Here is an 18228-nt window from a genome sequence, read left to right as displayed (position 1 = left end):
CTGATGTCTCCCTTCACCTACTTTTCTGTTTCTGTCTCCCAGGGAGGAGGTTATATTTAGATCCTTGTAATCGATTCCCCCTTTCTACCCCACCCTGCCTCCACCCTCCTGGTATTGCCACTTACACCACTGGTCCTGAAGGGATCATCTGTCCTGGATTCCCTGTGTTTCCAGTTCCTGTCTGTACCAGTGTACATCCTCTGGTCTAGCCAGATTTGTAAGGTAGAATTGAGATCATGATGGTGGGGGGAGGAGGGAAAAGCATTTAGGAACTAGAGGAGAGTTGTGTGTTGCACTCTGACTGGCTCGTCTCCTCCCCGCGGGAACATTCTGTGTCATCTTTCTCCCACAGAGTGGCTGGTGGGTTCGAACTGCTGCGCTTGTGGTTAGGAGCCCTCCTCTGCTACTGAGACACCTGTGGGCACATAAATAGCAAGTAGTAAAGCTCAGAGGTGTTGGTGAATGAGTGTGGAAATGCAAATACAGCATAAGGTTTAGCCTGTGCCCTAGCGATCGAATCTGTGTTCCAGGCATGACAACACAATTACTGCCTGGTCCCCAGTGCACCAGGAGATTGTTGAGACACAGACCAAGGCAGGCCAATAACTGCTGTGTAGTAAGTAAGGAGCCCTGGTGGCATAATGGGTGACGCGTTGGACTGCTAACCAGGTCACCAATTGGAATCCACCATCCCATTCCATGAGAGAAAAATGAGTCCTTCTGTTCCCATTAAGAAACCCACACAAAGCAGTTCTACTCTGTCCTAGAGGGTCGCTGTGAGTTGGAATCAACTCGATGGCAGTGGGTTTGGGTTTGGTTCGTGAGTGCTTGGAGTAACTGCATGGTACACCCAGCTCCTAACCAAAAGTTGATAGGCTTGAATCTACCCAGAGGTGCCTCAGAAGAAAGGCCTGGTGATCTCCTTCCCAAATGTCAGCCACTAAAACCCTAGGGAACGTGGTTCTACTCTGTCACGCCAGGCTCACCTTGACACCATCTGATTCTGGTTATTGAGTCCTGTATTTAACCAGCACTGTCCTCAGAGCAGCCTGATGAGGTCAGGACTTTTAGCACATTTTATTATTTGAAATAATTTTATAGAAAGAAATTCCTCCCCATACACCCTCTTTCCCTTGCACGTGGTTTCTCCTATTGTTAACAACTTGCAGCCAGGTAGTGTTTTTGTTATAATTGATGACATGATATTGACATCTGATCATTCGCCTCAGAGCCCTGGTGGCATAGTGGTTACATGTTGGGCTGCTAACCACAAGGCCAGCAGTTCAAAACCACCAGTGGAAAAAGATAAGGTTTTCTACTCTTGTAAATATTTACAGTTTTGAAAACACCCAGGGCCAGTTCTACCCAGTGGTAGAGGATTTGGATTTTTTGTTTGAATTAGGGTCCTTCTGTGGGTTTTGATAGGAGCCCAGTGGCATTGTGTGTTAGGTGTTAGACTGCTAACCAGAAGGTTAGTAGTTCAAAGCCATCAGCCACTCCCAGGGAGATTTACAGCCTATTTGATTGGATGGGTTTTGACAAGTGCATGGTGCCATGTGTCCACCTTTGCAGTATCATACAGAATAGTCTCATTGTCCTAAACATGCCCCAGACTCCACCTCTTCATCTTCTCCTCCCCCTGAGCCCTTTGCAGCCACGGATCTTCAACCTAGGTCACAACTTATGGCCATCTTAGAGGTAAGGAAACAGATTCAAAAGCAAAACCAAGAAAAACACTGCCACCAAGTCAGTCTTGACTCATAACGACCCTATAGGTCAGAGTAGAACTGTTCTTTTGGGTTTCTGAGGCTGTAAATCTTTATAAAAGCAACCTTAGCTTTCTCCCAAAGAGCAGTTGGTAGCCTTGAACTGCCAGCCTTGTGGCTAGCAGCCCACTGCTTAAGGGAAGTAAATTACCAAAAGGCACAGAAAGTGATGGGGCTGAGGTTTGGATGCCAGTCTGGTTGTCCCCTCACAACCCCTGGCCCCCTCCCCAAAGTCTATGCTGTGAGCCAGCCACATATCAGTTACATCAGCTGTTCTCAACCTGTGAGTTGCGACCCCTTGGGGGTGGAACAACGCTTTCACAGGGGTTGCCTAAGACCATCGGAAAACACAGATTTCCAGTGGCCTTAAGAACTAAGACACCGCTCCTTTATCCATCTCCAGGCAGGTCTGTCCACACGCAGATACGTTCATATGAGTACCCGGCATGAAGACTGTTAACCATGCTACACCATGCTTCAAGACAAAATTTCATTTATTTGTCATTAGAAAGAAATATTTCACAGTATAAAATTACATATTGTTTTGTGATCAATCACTATGCTTCAATTGTGTTCTATTTGTCACATTAAAAATACATCCTGCATATCAGATATTTACATTATTATTCATAACAGTAATAAAATTATGTTATGAAGTAGTAACGAAAATAATTTTTTAGTTGGGGGTTACCCCAACATGAGGAACTGTATTAAAGGGTCGCGGCATTAGGAAGGTTAAGAATGACTGAGTTACGTCCTGTGTAGGCTGTCCACCCTGCTCTCTTCTGGGCTGCCTCAAGCGCCAGTCTTTGAGGGGTTAAGTTGACAACACAGCCACTGGCCCCGAGGAATATTCTTTCCTGGTTAGGCTGAAATCTCAGCTGCATGCTGGTCACAGGCCTGGGGAAGAGAGGCCAGCTATAAAAAGCCCCTTGGTGAACAGAGTGTCCTCTGGGGATACCAGAGTCTCCTAAGCCCTCAGAACGCAAGATTACTGGTGAGTTCAAGGGGGCACGAGGGCTTTCTGAGACCCTTGGGGCAATGGGTAAAAGAGCCCTGGGCAGGATTCCTGCTTTCTGATCAGCTTCTCGAAGTGCAGCACAAGCTCAGAGACCCTTGAGGATCATAGCCATGGCGTTGGTTGTTGTTGTCATCACTGTTAATACTACTATTTTTATTATTCTCCAAACCCCATGGGAGTCAGACCACACATTTTGTGGGTTTGGGGAGACAGCAGGGACAGAATACCAGGGGAATGAGTAGCTATCTTTAGCAAGCACCCTCCTGTGTACCGGGTGCATGATGCCTGGGGGTGCCAAGGCCCATTTTCAAAGCCAGGGGAGCCTCCCATGCTGTTTCTCTGGACTACCGTTGTCGCCAGTGCTTCACCACATGCCAGCGATTCTGCACCGTGCAGTGGGCTTTCCCTGAAGACAGACCGCTCTGTGGTCGGATATGTTTGAAACGCGCCGGAGATCAGCAAAGCTAATTGCTTCAACTGCGCCCTTTCTCAGCACCCTCCGATGCTCGGCCATTCGTGCCTTCAAGCCATGTTTCTTAAGCTCCTTCTAAGTACTCTGGTGGTTATAGTCATTATGCGTTGGCTAACTGCAAGGTCCAAAGTTCGAAGCCACCAGCTACTCCTCGGGAGAAAGATGGGGCTTTTTCCTCCCTTAAAGAGGTTACAGTCTCAAACTCAACGGGAGCTTTTCTGCCTTGCCCCATAGGGTCACTGTGAGTTGGCCTCGACACAACAGCAGCGAGTTCTGTGTGCCAGCTATAATGTGTTGGATAATAAAGGCCCACTGGACTTTGAACGCATGCATTAAGTCCCAGTCTACAGCAGTGAGTTTCCACACTTGCGTGGGGGTGGGGATGGGGGAGGGCTTGAAGAAATATAGATGCCTGGGCAACCACTCCCAAGATTTTAATGCAGTTAGACTACAGCAGGGCCAGGCGCCTGCGATTTCTCAGAAGTTCCCCTGAGTGAGTATAATGGGCATTCGGGTGAGAATGTTTGGCAGGTGGAGAGTGAGAGAGAGAGAGGAGCAGTATAGTGATGCAGGGGAGCGGCGGGGAGGGCAAGATAGGTCTTGGATTCGTCTATGCTGAAAGACACCACCAGCTCTGGGTGCTTTCCAACAACAGACACTCGTCCTCTCCCCCTCTGGAAGCTGAAAGTTCAGAGTCAAGGCCATGCTCTCAGAAGGCTCTAGGTGGGTCCCTTATCCAAGCCTTCCTCTGAGCTGGTATTGCCGGCTGCGCTTAGCATTCCTTGGCTTGTTGCTTCAGCACGCCCGTCTCAATGTTCATCATCACGTGGCCTTCTCCCTGTGTGTCTGCCACTGGCTCTCCACCTCGTATGAGGACACCCTTAGGTCTCACCCCAATGACCTCTACTTAACTTGAAGATACCTGCAAAGACCTTACTTCCAAATGAGGTCGCATGCAGGGTACTTGATGTTAGACTGTCAATGTGTCTTTTGGGGCGGTGAGAACAAGGACCAGGGGGTTGGTCATGGCTAGAAGGCTGCTGAGGAAGCTGCCCCCAGGAGGACATATTTGAATTGAAAACTTGAAAGCAGTCAAGTCACTCGGGATGCAATGAAGATGGCAGCCCACACAAAAGCCCTGCTTTTGTACAGAGCCCTTGGGAAGTGAAAGAGCAACCCTGTGCGGAGATTGGAGTTCAGAGCCACGGAACGAACTCTGCCAGCTTCACCTCCCTGAGCCTCAGTTTCCTCATCTGTAAGATGGAGGTTTATCTGAGCTGTGGCAAGGCATTTAGAATGGGAAGTCCTGGGAGGATCGTGAAATGATCCAATGCCCATTTTTCAAATGAGCCCTCCTCTCTAAGTAGAAAACAGATTACACAGGCTCAAGGGTGGAAGGGCATAAAACCTGTGCAGCCTCCCTCTGTTTTATGCTGGGAAAAGAGAGGGCAGCCATTTACATGTGTACCTACTGTGTGCTCGGGCTGGGCCCAGCAGGGAAGGAAAGCCCCGTTTCTGTTTTCAGCAAGCTCGGTGTATTTGAAGTATTTATGTCTGTGGAGGTACACTGGGGGCTCTTGGTCCCACACACACACGCACACCAGGAAGATCACCATGTGTATCTGTTGTGTAGACTGAGTCTCCATGTCATGAATTCATTTGAAAAGAAGACAAGTCCAAGAGAAGAAAGATGGGACAAGAGTGTCATGAGGACTCGCTCTAGGTTCTAGGCTATTCCCAGAGTGGTGACCCCAAGCTCTGTTCTCCTCTAGGATTAACTCGGAAAGATCATTAAATCCTTAGCCTGCTTCCAACTCCATCAACCTGGATTTGGGAACCAAAACAGCATCTTGTCCCTAGTCTTCAGAAGGCCTCATATTTATTGAGCACCTATTCTGTGGACAAGACCCCTTCAAAGGATTGGAAAGCAAGGGTGTTCTTACCTTGAAGATAAAGGTGCATTTGGCCCAAGCCATGGTATTTTCTTTTTGTTGTTTTTTAATCATTTTATTGGGGGCTCGTACTGCTCTTATCACAATCCATACATGCATCCATTGTATCAAGCACAAATTTATAAATTTGTTGCCATCATCATTTTCAAAACATTTTCTTTCTCCTTGAACCCTTGGCATCGGCTCCTCATTCCTCCTCCCCCACCTTCCCTCCCTCATGAACCCTTGATAATTTATAAATTATTATTAGTCTATGTTTCACTGGTGCTACACTGCACCCTGACTGTCTCATCTCTTTCTTGTGACCCTTCCGTAAGGGGATGTCCGATTGTCTACGGATGGGCTTTGGGTTTCCACTCCATACTACCCCTCATTCACATTGAGATGGTTTTTTGTTCTGGGTCTTTGATGCTTGATACCTGATCCCATTGACACTTCATGATCACACAGACTGGTGCGCTTCTCCCATATGGACGTTGTTGCTTCTCAGCTAGATGACCATGTGTTTATCTTCAAGCCTGTAACACACCAGATACCATATATTTTGATAACCGGGTACCATCAGCTTCCTTCACCACATTTGCTTATGTACCCATTTTATCTTCCACGATGATGTCGGGAAACTGAGCATCACGGAATGCCAGGTTATTAGAACAAAGTGTTCTTGAGTTGAGGGACTGCTTGAGTAATGTCTGTCTTCTACCTTAATACTTTACATAAATCTACGTACATAGATCTATTTCCCTATCATTATATATAAGTATATTTACATATGTACATGCCTATAGTTAGACCTCTATAAATGCCCATTTGCTTCCTAGTTCTTTCCTCTATTTCCTTTAACTTTTCTCTTGTCCCACTATCATGTTCACCTTCACTCGGCTCTCAGTAATTCCTCTCAGTTACATTACCCTTGATCACACCCTACTAAGCATCCTACACCCTCCTCGCTATTGATTTTAGATCACTTGTTATTCCCTTGTCCCTGGGTTTGTTAACACCCACTTCCTTTCCCCCTGCCTCCACCTCTCTCATGCCCCCCCAACCCCCCCCAACCCGAACCATCGATCCCTTTGTTTTCTCCTCCGAATTGTTTATCCCACCTATCTTATCTAGATAGACATGCAGAGACAATAATAAGCACAAAAACAAGACAGTAAAACCAAACAACAACAAAAACCCAAGGACAAAAAAAAAGAAAAGCCTATAAAGAGTTCCAGGTCTGTTTGTTTTCCAGTCGAGTCTGACGGGGTGCCACGCCCTGGCCCCAAAGTCTATTTTTGGCATTTCCTAGGGACTTACTTCATTGTTTTGCTCCCCTTGCTGCTCTGTTGCATGCCCTTAGCATTTTACCCGGAAGTAGTGGGGTCAGATCGGGCACAATTCCTGTACTGTGACTCCAGCGATGTCCCTCATAGTGCTATAGGTCAATGAGGGACGTCATGTCTTGTGGTGGGGCTGGCTCTATGGTCCTCACTGCATTGGCTGCTCTGAGCAGGAATATCATCCTCAGGGCTTGGTGGGCTTGGATGTGTTCCACTCTCTCCTTCCCTCTTCATTTGCTCCTGTGTGCTCTGATCAGATGCGCCCCTCTTCCTGAGCTGTGGCTTCAGTGTTGTCCTCTGAAGTGAGGGGAGGGGGTGGGGTGCCCACATAGTTGGGATTGGGGCCAGCCCCACAGACCTCTCTCTTCATGCCAGTATGGTGAGATCCAGGTACTATGGCAGGGGCCAGACCCAATCCAGGGATACATATGGCAGCCAACCAGAAAGGAGGGGAAAGAAAGATGTGAATGCAACATACCAGCCATGGTATTTTCAATCACCGCCTATGCATGTGAAAGGTGCACATTGAAAAAGGAAGACCAACGATTTAATGCATTTGAATTACATGGTGCTGGTAAAGAATACGGAAAGTACCATGTGAGAGGTTGGAGAGGGAAGCACAGGAGTGTGACGTTGAGACAGATTTTATTGAGACAGGAAAAGAACTCCTGGGAGGGAAGGGAGAGCAGAGAAGGATGGGGGCATCTTGAGCCCCTGGGCGGGTTCCGAGACCCAATGAGTTAGGTCAGGGAAATCACGCCTGGCAGTGGGACATATATGTATAGGGCTTGAGCCAAGGACTTTGAATTGATAGGAAGAAGGAGGCTTTCTGGTGCTTTCATCCCAGAACGCTGAGGGAAGGGGCTGTACAGACCCGGCTGGGAGAGAAAAGCTCTTTGGAACGCTGGAGGCAGGGACTGCACAGTCCAGCTCTGGCCTCGAGAGGCGGGGGAAGGGGCCGCACAGTCCATCTTTCAGGAGAGCTAGGGGAGGCGGCTGCATGGTCCGCACCCGGCCCAAACACCATGGACTACCAAAAGAACAAAGAGATCCATCTTGGAGGAAGTGCAGCCAGATCCTCCTTAGAAGCAAGGATGGTAAGACTTCATCTCGCGTACTTTGGACACGTTATCAGGAGAGACCAGTCCCTGGAGAAGGATGCCGTGTTTGACTGAGTAGTGGGGCAGTGAAAAAGAAGACCTGCAACACGATGAATGGACACAGTGGCTGCATCAATGCGCTCAGAAGACAGGTGTGAGGAGGATGGCATGGGCAGTGTTCCATTCTGTTTTACATAGAGTTCACTGTGGGTCATAATCCACCAGAGGTTTGCAAAGACATTTTACCTCTGATCTCCCTACGAGAATCACTGTCTCTGTGAATGGTGGTGTTCCGTTTTTCAGTTGAGTATAGTCAGAGCAAGGCTGTAGGCCCCTAGGAAGGTGGAGCTGGGGTGTGATAAAGTCTCCCCATGATAGTCAGCTAACCACTTCCATACGAACTCTGACCAAGGCTGTACCCTCTTGGGAACCGGGATCATCTTGAAGACCCTAGAGTCAAGGTCCAGAGACGTAGAATCCCGCGTTCCCTTTTCAGTCCTGTAGGAGGGTTCCGATGTGGCCACCACAGTCAGTCTTCCTGAGTTTGGATCCCTTTGAAACATCCCCAATTTGTTCCATTCTAGGCAAGTTACTTTAATATCTCTTTGCCTCAGTTTCTTGATCTGTGAAATGTACATCCCCAGACCAACCCCACGGCCATTTACTGGATCCTGACTCATAGCAACCCTATAGAGAGTTTCCGAGGCTATAAATCTAGACTGGAACAGACAGCCTCATCTTTCTCCCAAAGAAGGGCTGGCAGGTGATTTGAACTGCCAGCCTTGCAGTTAGCAGGCCAGTGCTCACCCAACAGCACTGCCAGGGCTCCTAAAATGTGGGTGGTAGATCGTTGGGAATACATTGGTTGTGCACATGGTTAAGCAAATGACCATTAACCAGAGGGCTGGAGATTTGACTCCACCCAGAGGCACCTGAGAACGAAGACCTGTGATGTACTTCCGAAAGGTCACAGCCGTTGAAAACCTACGAGGTGCAGTTTCTGATCTGAAACTAAGGGGTGGACCAACACGCATCAGTGTTGACTCCGTGTCAGCGGGTTTTGTTTTATTAACACTAACCCACAGCTGTTAGACACAGCACGAAGCCTCTTAGGGCACAGAGTAGAACTGCTCCTATGAGTTCCCGAGAGCCGTTATCTTCCATGGGGCAGTGGCTGGTGGTTTCGAACGACTGACCTTGTGCTTAGCAACCCAAAGCATAACCACTCTTCCACCGGGGGTTTTACAGAGTTGCTGTGAATTGGCATCAGTTCGGCAATGGGTTTGATTTTGGTGTGGGAAGACTAAGAATAGGCATTTGGGGTAAAGGTTTGATGTGTTGCTGTCACTGTTGCTATTGTTGCCCATCTCCAGCCCTCCCTTGCTGTGGTGTGCCTTTTCCTGTGTCCTAACGTGGTGGCCTCTCTCTCTGCCCTCAGAAACCGCAGCCAGGTGCTCAGCTCTGAGACCAGTGTGGATGAAGGTGGGGTCTTTGAGAGCCTGAAGGCAGAGGCCGCGTCTCCCCCAGCGCTCTTCTCCGGCTTAACCACCTTAACCGGCCTGCCCACAGGCAGCATCCCCGCAAACCCCTTCCCATCCAGCCTGGTGCTGGGGTCCTCGGCCAGTGGTGGGGACGTCTTCATCCAGATGCCGGCCTCCAGGGAGGAGGGCGGGGGCCGGGCTGAGGGGGCCGCCTATCACCACCGCCAGCCCCCACACCACTTCCACCACGGCCACCGAGGTAGCTCCCTGCTGCAGCACGTGGGTGGGGACCACCACCGCGGGCACGCAGAGGAGGGCAGCGAGGAGCAGCCCGGGACGCCCGCTCCTGCCCTGTCCGAACTGAAGGCCGTCATCTGCTGGCTCCAGAAAGGGCTGCCCTTCATCCTCATCCTCCTGACCAAGGTCTGCTTCCAGCACAAGTTGGGTGAGTGCCCACTGGGGACAGGCGGGGGAAGGCAAGCGAAGCAGACCGAGCACACAGTGCTCAGAAAACCCCCAGAGCACCAACCTTTAGGTGAGCAACTCAGCACTTGAATCACAGCTCCACCATTGTGCTTAAGAGACTCATTGCTCAGTGGAATCAGTTTCTGTCGGCAGGGAGAAATGTTTTGTTCTGTCGGCAGGGAGAAACAGATGGTGACGGCTAATATGACTGTCACCAATTGAAACAAGATCAAAGAAAGATGGGATCGGAGTCAGACCAGATTTCAGATCCTGACCTGTCATTTACCTTCTCTGAGCCTCCGTTTTATCACGTGTCAGGAGGAGGTTAAGACAGAACCTTCCTCAGATGGTTGGTTGGCCTGAAGCAATATTGTAAATGCAGGGTTCTGAATCCTGACTCGGCCCCTTCCCAGCTGTGTTACTCCCGGTATATTATTTAACCTCTCCACGCCTCAGTTCTGTCATCTGTAAAAGGGGAATTATATAGTACATACCTCAAAGGTTTTCGTAAGGTGTAAATGAGTTAATTCTAATTAAATACATAACACACTACCCTGGCAAAGAGTAAGAGCTCTGCAAACATGTTGTTAAGTACCACCTAGTCATTTTCAACTCGTAATGATCCCATGTGCACATGTAGGTCATCTTATCAATAATTGGACTCCTTGGATGGCATAAATAATTCATCATTTGATATTTATTACGAAGACTTAAAACATTTAGCATAAACCTGACCTATAGTATGTGCTCAATATTGCCTATTTTAATATTAGAACCAGGACAGTAATTCCTAACGTGCTTAACCTAGTACCTGAAAAACAACAACAACAACAAAACCCACAGCCATTGAGTTAATCCCAGCTCATAGTGACCTGTTGGGACATTAGAAATGCCCCTGTGACTGTAACTCTTTACGCAACAGAGAGCCTCCTTTTTCTCGCTCATAGTGGTAAGAACTGCTGACCTTGGCTGCACTGTTGTTACTATCATGATTCCTTTTTGTCAGTCATTGGGCCATGCCTCTGCTGTGCCCTGAAGAGAACACCTCACAGCCGATTGTTGGCCAGTAAGAAAATACCTGGAAAGGATTAGATTGTTTTGCCCCCCTGGTGATCTCCAAAACTCAAACCAAACTCACTGCCATCCAGTGGATTCCACTCTAGAGGACAGAGTAGAACTGCTTCTGTAGGTTTCTGAGACTGTGATGCTATGTGAGAATAGAAAGCCTCATCTTTCTCCCTCGGGGCAGCTGGTGGTTTCAAACTGCCAACCCTGCAGTTAGCAGCCCAATGTGTAACCATGACACTACCAGGGCTCCTCTCATGATTCTCAGCCACTTTAAATCACCCTACCTTCCTTGATGGGGCCCTTATAGATGGACCCCTCCTCCTGCTCCACCTTCCCTTGAACTTGCCACACTCACCAAAAAAACAAACAAAACTCACTGCCATCCAGTCAATGCCGACCCATAGTGACCCAATAGCAGGGTAGAAATGCCCCCCCCCAACACACACACACAAGGATTTCTGAGACTGTAATTCTTTTTTTTTAATAATTTTATTGGGGTCTCGTACAACTCTTATCACAATTCACACATCCATCCATTGTGTCAAGTGCATTTGTACTTTTGTTGCCCTCATCATTCTCAAAACATTTGCTTTCTACTTGAGCCCCTGATATCAGCTCCTCATTTTTTCCCTCCCTCCCTCACCCACCCTCCCTGACTCCCCCTGATAATTTATACATCATTATTTTTCCATGTCTTACACTGACTGGTGTCTCCCCTCACCCACTTTTCTGTTGACCATTCCCCAGGGAGGGGGTTATATATAGACCCTTGTAATCGGTTCCCCCTTTCTACCCCACCTTCCTGGTATCGCCACTCTCACTACTGGTCCTGAAGGGTTCATATGTCCTGGATTCCCTGTGTTTCCAGTTCCTATCTGTACTAGTGTTCATCCTCTGCCTCTGGTCTAGCTGGATTTGTAAGGTAGAATTGGGATCATGATAGTGGGGGTAAGGAAGCATTTAAGAGCTAGAGGAAAGTTTTAGGTTTCATCGTTGCTACACTGCACTCTGACTGACTCGTCTCCTCTCTGAAACCCTTCTATAAGGGGATGTCTAGTTGCCTACAGATGGAGCCCCCACGCCTCACTCCCCCTCATTCACAATGATATGATTTTTAGTTCTTTGATGCCTGATAACCGATCCCTTTGACACCTTGTGATCACACATGCTGGTGTGCTTCTTCCATGTGGACTTTGTTGCTTCTGAGCTAAATGGCCGCTTGTTTACCTTCAAGTCTTTAAGACCCCAGGTGCTGTATCTTTTGATAGCTGGGCACCTTCAACTTTCTTCATCACATTTGCTTATGCCCCCATTTGTCTTCAGTGATTGTGTCAGGAAGGTGAACATCATGGAATGCCAGTTTAATACAACAGTGTTCTTGCATTGAAAGAGTACTTGAGTGGAGGCCCAATGTCCATCTGCTACCTTAATACTAAACCTATACATATATCCACATAGATTGATTTCCCAGAGACTGTAATTCTTTACAGCAGTAGAAAGCCCATCTTTCTCCCATAGACCAGCTGGTGGTCTCAAACTGCTGACCCTGCAGTTGGTAGCCCAATGCACAACCACTATGCCACCAGGACTCCTCAGCACACTCACGGCCAAGTATTATTCTTCAAGGTAGTTATTTTCTTTACTGAGCTCCCCCTACCTTTACCCTCCCACTTCCCCAAGTCAGAAAGGAGAGTAGAGAGATGGTGGGGGGGGGGGGTGAGGCCAGGGTTACTGGATTTTCTTTTATCTATACCAGTGCAAAAATGAAGGAGCCCAGGCTAAGTAGTGGGCTTCACATTGGGCTTCTAACCACAAGTTTGGCAGTTTGAAACCACCAGTTTCTCTTTGGGAGAAAGATGAGGCTTTTTATTCTCAAAGATTTACAGTCTCAGATGCCCACGGGAGTGGTTTTATTCTGTCCCATAGGGTCGAATTGAGTTGGAATCAGACTCAGTGGTAGTGAGTTTGGTTTTTTGGTTTACACAGCAGACCTGGGAAAATGCCTGGAGCACATTTAGGATTTAACAAGGCAGACCAGCCTACAGGCATAATACACTTTGCATGTGGTGTGAAATCTGAATCCCACCTATCTACAGTGAGAGGTAAGAATCTCCAAGCCCACCAGCTGCCATCATGTGTTTCCGACTCCTGGTGATGCCGTGGGTGTTGGAGGAGCACTTTGCTCCATGGGGTTTCCTGCGCCCAGCTTTTTCAGAGGCAGGTCGTCAAACCTTTCTTCCGAGCTACCTTTGGGTAGATGCCAACTGGCCTGCCAGCCTTTCAGGTAGCAGCTGAGCATGTCAACTGTTTGTGCCTCCCAGAGAGCCTGTGAAAGCCACAGTCAGGACAGTCCAGGATTCCTGTTTGACAAAGCTTGGGAACACTGAAAGACGATATAGAATAAACTTTTTTTTAATTAAAAGATAATTTTATTGGAGGCACTTACAACTCTTATAGCAACCCAGACATCAATTGTATCAAGCATATTTGTACATATGTTGCCATCATTGTTCAGAATAAACTTTTAATTCCACACCCTGTCTGCCTGGGTCACCTGAAATCTTTTTCACCTTTGACATTACATTTTAATTCCCTATTATACTATGGCCTTCCACTTAGTATTTTTTTTAAATCACAAATAACATATGCGAGTTCTTTTTGAAGGTGGACATGACACAGACTATTAATTTTGCAATGAGAAAACTAGGACTTAGGGAGGCGCAGGGTCTCGCCCAAGCTCACCCAGGGTCTGGATTTGAACCCAGGTATGCAGAGGCCTTGGGTCTAACCTGGTGCTCTCATATGCTGCCCCCACTGTGTCCCAGAGTCAGGGCCCTGCCCTCAGAGGGGCCTAGGGTTCTCAGTGGTCAACATGGCAGTGCAGTTCCCCCACAGACATGGGGTTTTCTCTCTCCTATGAGTGACCTGTATGTCCGAGAGCAGGAGGGATGAGTCTTTTTATTTCTTCAGCTCTGCTCACAGACTCAGTGCCAGGCCTGCTGATAAGTGAGTGTTGTCCCCGCCTCCTCTGTCCCACAGGCATTGCCGTGTGCATCGGAATGGCCAGCACCTTCGCCTACGCCAACTCCACGCTCCGAGAACAGGTCTCCCTGAAGGTGAGTCGCCTGGTAGTGTGTTAGTCTCCGATGACTGCTGTAAAGTATGACCACAAACTTGCCGGGTGAAAACAACACAAATTCCTTATTTCACAGTTGTCTGGAGCAGAAGTCTGAAGTGGGTTATAATCCAGGCATCAAAGAGATATTCCTTTCTAGAGGCTCCAGGGAGAATCTCATTCCTTGTCTTTCCCCCCTGATAGAAGAAGCTGCCCACATTCCTTGGCTCAGGGCCCCTCCCTCCAGCTTCTCTCTGACCATTTCCCTCTGACTCTCTACCCCCTTTTAAGGATATCAGTGCTTACATTGGACCCACCCAGATAATCCAGAACAACCTCTCTGTACTTGAGGTCAGCTGATGAGCAGCCTTAGTTCCATCTCCTACCTTAATTTTGCCCTTGTTCATGGAACGTAACACCGGCACAGATTCCTGGGGTTAAGCCTTGGACATTTGTAGTGGCCATTCATCTGCCATTCACCCTGAGCAGATCCCCAACCCTGCCCTCCTCCTGTCCTCTAGCAGCGTTATGTCCCCATGGACTCCCAGCCCAGTCCCTTCCACTCTCTTGGAATTCAGTGTGTTGGCTCACTCCTCCCCCTCAGTGAAGCTTGTTACTCTGATGCTGCTGGGTAGGATTCACCACCATCCTGAATCTCCTCTGATAGTTGCTCTTTAGTGATGGTTTGCCCAGCTCAGTTCTAAGCCCATTGCACATCCTATCTCATGAATTCATTGCAACTATCCTGAAAGGAAAGCAAAGGCACTCTTATTTTGTAAATCAAAATACAATGCCTTAGCGACGTCAAGTTCCTAGTCGTAGGTCATAAGAGCTGACACAGGTAGTGGCCTCAGGACTTGAACCTAGGTAGTTGATCCAGAGCCTATGCCCATCCTTCGTCCAAAAGCCAGTTCCACTGGGAGCTTTGAACAGAATACGTGGTAACTCTCAGCCTCTCAAAGGGACCGTCCACGCTAACTTCACAGACTCTAAAAGGATTAAGTGAGATCATAAATAGAAGAAATGTAGCACAGAAAACATTTTTTTCTGTTATTAGGCTGCTAACCACAAGGTCGGTAGTTCGAAACCACCAGCTACTCTTTGGGAGAAAGATGAGACTTTCTATTCTCTTAAAGAGTTACAGTCTCAGAAACCCACAGGGACAGTTCTACCTTGTCCTATACGGTTGCTATGAGCCAGACTTGACTCAATGGCAGCCACTTTAAATTTAGGATTTCTACTGTACATGCGATCCTATAATAATGACCTTCAACTTTGACCTTTCTCTGGCACCCTCTGTTTTCTCAAAAATACTCAGACCTCCTTGAGGCACAGAGGGCAGCTTAGTCTCTGACCCAAGAACACTATGAAGTCCAGAATTGGGAATGGAGCCGGAAGTTCTTCTGGCCCTCAGTCTCCTCCTCGTCGTGCACACTCCATCTGCTGCTGTTGAAACAGGTTGACTCCATACCACAGTGGCAGGCTTTGGAACGGGTTGTTTCTCAAAAGCAGTTAGAACCCAAATGGGGTCTGGACTTGAATTTTAGGGACTACAAGATGCCTGGACCATTGGGCATCTTGCAGACCTCCTGGAGCCCTATGATGCTACACGTGGTATATTGCCTGAATGGGCAGATCTCCTGTGAGCAGGTCCACGGAACTCTCAGGAGGAACAGGAATCTCATCTTCTCCAGGAAGCTCCCTCCTTTGTCCTTCTGAGTGTGGCTGCTCAGACCATTACTAATTCCCCCTTTCTGCTCCACCTTCAGCCTGGATTTGCAGAGTTAAACTGGAGTCTATTATTAATTGGGGTAAAAAGGACTGCTGAGTGGACTGATCACGTTGGTAAGAGCAGGTGGCTGGATGGAGGTCGTTAACCTTGACCACTCCTGGAATAATGGGTGGATGGAGAGGATTCATTTCTCTTGTCCACTCTACGGAAATGCCTATTGGATCAGCGCGGGATGCTCGTCTGGGTCTGGAGACAGTGGGTATTGAACATTTACGGAAACCGCAGGGAAGGTTACCCTGGGAAAGTTATGACCTCATCTTATTCCAGCAACGCAGCTGCCCTGGTCCAGGAAAACACTCACTTTTGAGAATCAGTAGCAGAAAGGTCTGTATCTGTCTCCCGGGTCCTCGGCCCTTCTCTGCACCGCCTCTGGCCATCTCCATGCTTGAAAAACGACTATGAGAATGCGAATGGAGCCGGGTTTCCCAGGGTCTTCTGGGCAGTGAGCAGAAGAGATGATGGACAGAGAAATGACTACTGGGCGGCTGGATTGTGAGCAGCTTTAATGGTCAGGCACAGGAGTTTGAAGTTAAGTCCCATTAAGACAGCCCTACTGTGAACAGCCAGCCCAAGGGAGTGTTCTAGAAGGCCATTCTAGGAGAAGGTAGAGCAGATGTCTCTAACCAATAGAGCTGAATCTTCCGCTATGTCATAAAGTCTCAACAGTTAGTCGTGGCATTTAGTGAGCACTGTGTGTGTGTGTGTGTGTGTGTGTGTGTATCAATATCAGATGAGATGGTCTGTATCTATAAATGCTCGTTCTTAACCACACCCTATTTGCATATTAGGACTCTGGGGCTTAAAAACATGTTATTTCCTAGCAACAAAGGTCACCTGACAGAAGCTGTGTGCCAGCCACACATATGCATGGTTTCTCAGCACTCCACAAGGTAGATACTAGCATATACCCGTTTTGCAGATCAGAAAGAAGAAATAAAATGCAGAGCACTTGAGCAACTTTCCTGAGTGCTTAACCTCCCAGACCAAGGATGTCAACCTAGGTTAGCGGTTCTCAACCTGTGGATCGAGACCCCTTTGGGGGGCAAACGACCCTTTCACAGGGGTCGCCCAATTCATTACAGTAGCAAAATGACAGTGATGAAGTAGCAATGAAAATAATTTTATGGTTGGGAGGTCATCACAACATGAACTGTATTAAAGGGTCACGGCATCAGGAAGGTTGAGAACCACTGCTCTAGGCAGTGGAACCTGGGCTGCTAACCACTGTGCTTTCCTGCCTTTCTGGATGGCTCACCAAGCTGGTTTTCCCATTTCTATTACCCTGGGATCCGAGTGAAACAGAAAGATGCTAGTGCCCTTTGTCAGCTTCAGCATCAGTTCTACCTTCTCCAAACCGTAGGGGGGAAAGTCATTTGTCATACATGCTGGAATATTCTGCCTGGCGGCATTCCCACAAGTCTCTTGCTCTGTCTCCAGGAGAAGCGGTCGGTGCTGGTCATCTTGTGGATCTTAGCCTTTCTGGCGGGCAACACCCTATATGTGCTCTACACGTTCAGTTCCCAGCAGCTATACAACAGGTCAGTGCTAGAGTTTGACTCCTACAATGGGTGTGAGGGGCAGGGGCTGGGTGGGTATTGGGTGCCCATATCACTCCCCCACCCCCATCCTCATCCCCCGCATAGTGAGTTGCAGATTCCACCCTGTGATGTGCACATGTACCCTTCCTGTGTGTCATGAACAATTTTATGTTTCCTCGTAGCCACATGAAAAGTAAATAAATAAAACCAGCGCATGACCATAAAAGGCAATTCCAACTCATTGTGACCCTGTATAAGGGTCTGAGACTGGGAGCAAATGGCCTCATTATTGTCCCAAGGAGCAGCTGGTGGGTTAGAACCATTGACCTTGCAGTTAGCAGCTCAGTGCTTAACCCACGATTGCCACCCAAGTTTTTAACACTATATGGTATTATGTAGTACATAGATTCTTCAGATTGGCTTCTTGTACCTAGTAATATGCACTTAAGCATCCTCCTTGTCTTTCTCATAGTCTCAGAATTAAAAAAAATAAGTTATTCTTCCAATTTCAAAAGTAGTTTATTTTTAAGAGTGAGAAGTTAGAAAGAACAGTTAAAGAACCTAAGTGCCTTCCAATTCTACCACCCAATAATACCAGTTAATATTTTCCTACATATGCATTCATATTTGTTGTGAATGTTGTATATTGCTCTAAGTCAACAAGTAACCTCTGAAGTTTCCTCTGTGTGTGCTAAGAATTTAGTAAGAAAACATTTCAGACAGGACCCTAAGGGTTACTCCTTTAACCAGTGGGGTGTTCTTGCTTAAGTATCACTTGATCCAGGAGCTTAGACAATCCAAGAAAAAGTTAACAAGAAAGCCTGAGAAAGGCTGAGAACCAGGTAGATTTCTGGAATTTGACCATGAGTGTTTGTAGACATTCTCTCTGATATTTCGCTATTGGCATGAGTTGGTGTTTCACTAGCTGTCTCTATTCTTTAGCACCCAGTTGCCCTTTCATGGGTCAAGGGTCAAGTCCTGGCCCAGACAGGTGAGGCAGGACCAGGTCATGGAGTCCCGTGGGAATGTGGAGGATAAACCCGAGGGTGGCTGGGGAGCAGTTTTCAGAGGAGTCATGGCCTGAACGACATATAGATAGCCAAGCCTATAATCTATGAAGCACACCGCCGCCA

General features: G+C 47.8%; 1 protein-coding gene across 1 annotated transcript in view; it reads left to right on the top strand.

Annotated features, from left to right (window-relative positions):
• The window catches only part of RNFT2 (ring finger protein, transmembrane 2), a 75480-nt gene that overhangs the window by 3639 nt on the left and 53613 nt on the right, over nucleotides 1-18228 (top strand). Inside the window, exons 4-6 of the mRNA XM_075534315.1 lie at nucleotides 9075-9562; nucleotides 13690-13766; nucleotides 16995-17095. Coding sequence (XP_075390430.1) covers nucleotides 9075-9562; nucleotides 13690-13766; nucleotides 16995-17095 — 666 coding nt within the window. The remainder of the gene's footprint in view (nucleotides 1-9074; nucleotides 9563-13689; nucleotides 13767-16994; nucleotides 17096-18228) is intronic.

The sequence above is a fragment of the Tenrec ecaudatus genome, chromosome 16 (genome assembly GCF_050624435.1).
Source record: "Tenrec ecaudatus isolate mTenEca1 chromosome 16, mTenEca1.hap1, whole genome shotgun sequence".
Lineage (NCBI taxonomy): Eukaryota > Metazoa > Chordata > Mammalia > Afrosoricida > Tenrecidae > Tenrec > Tenrec ecaudatus.
Note: the sequence above shows the minus strand (reverse complement) of the source record. Positions and strands in the feature narration are given on the sequence as shown.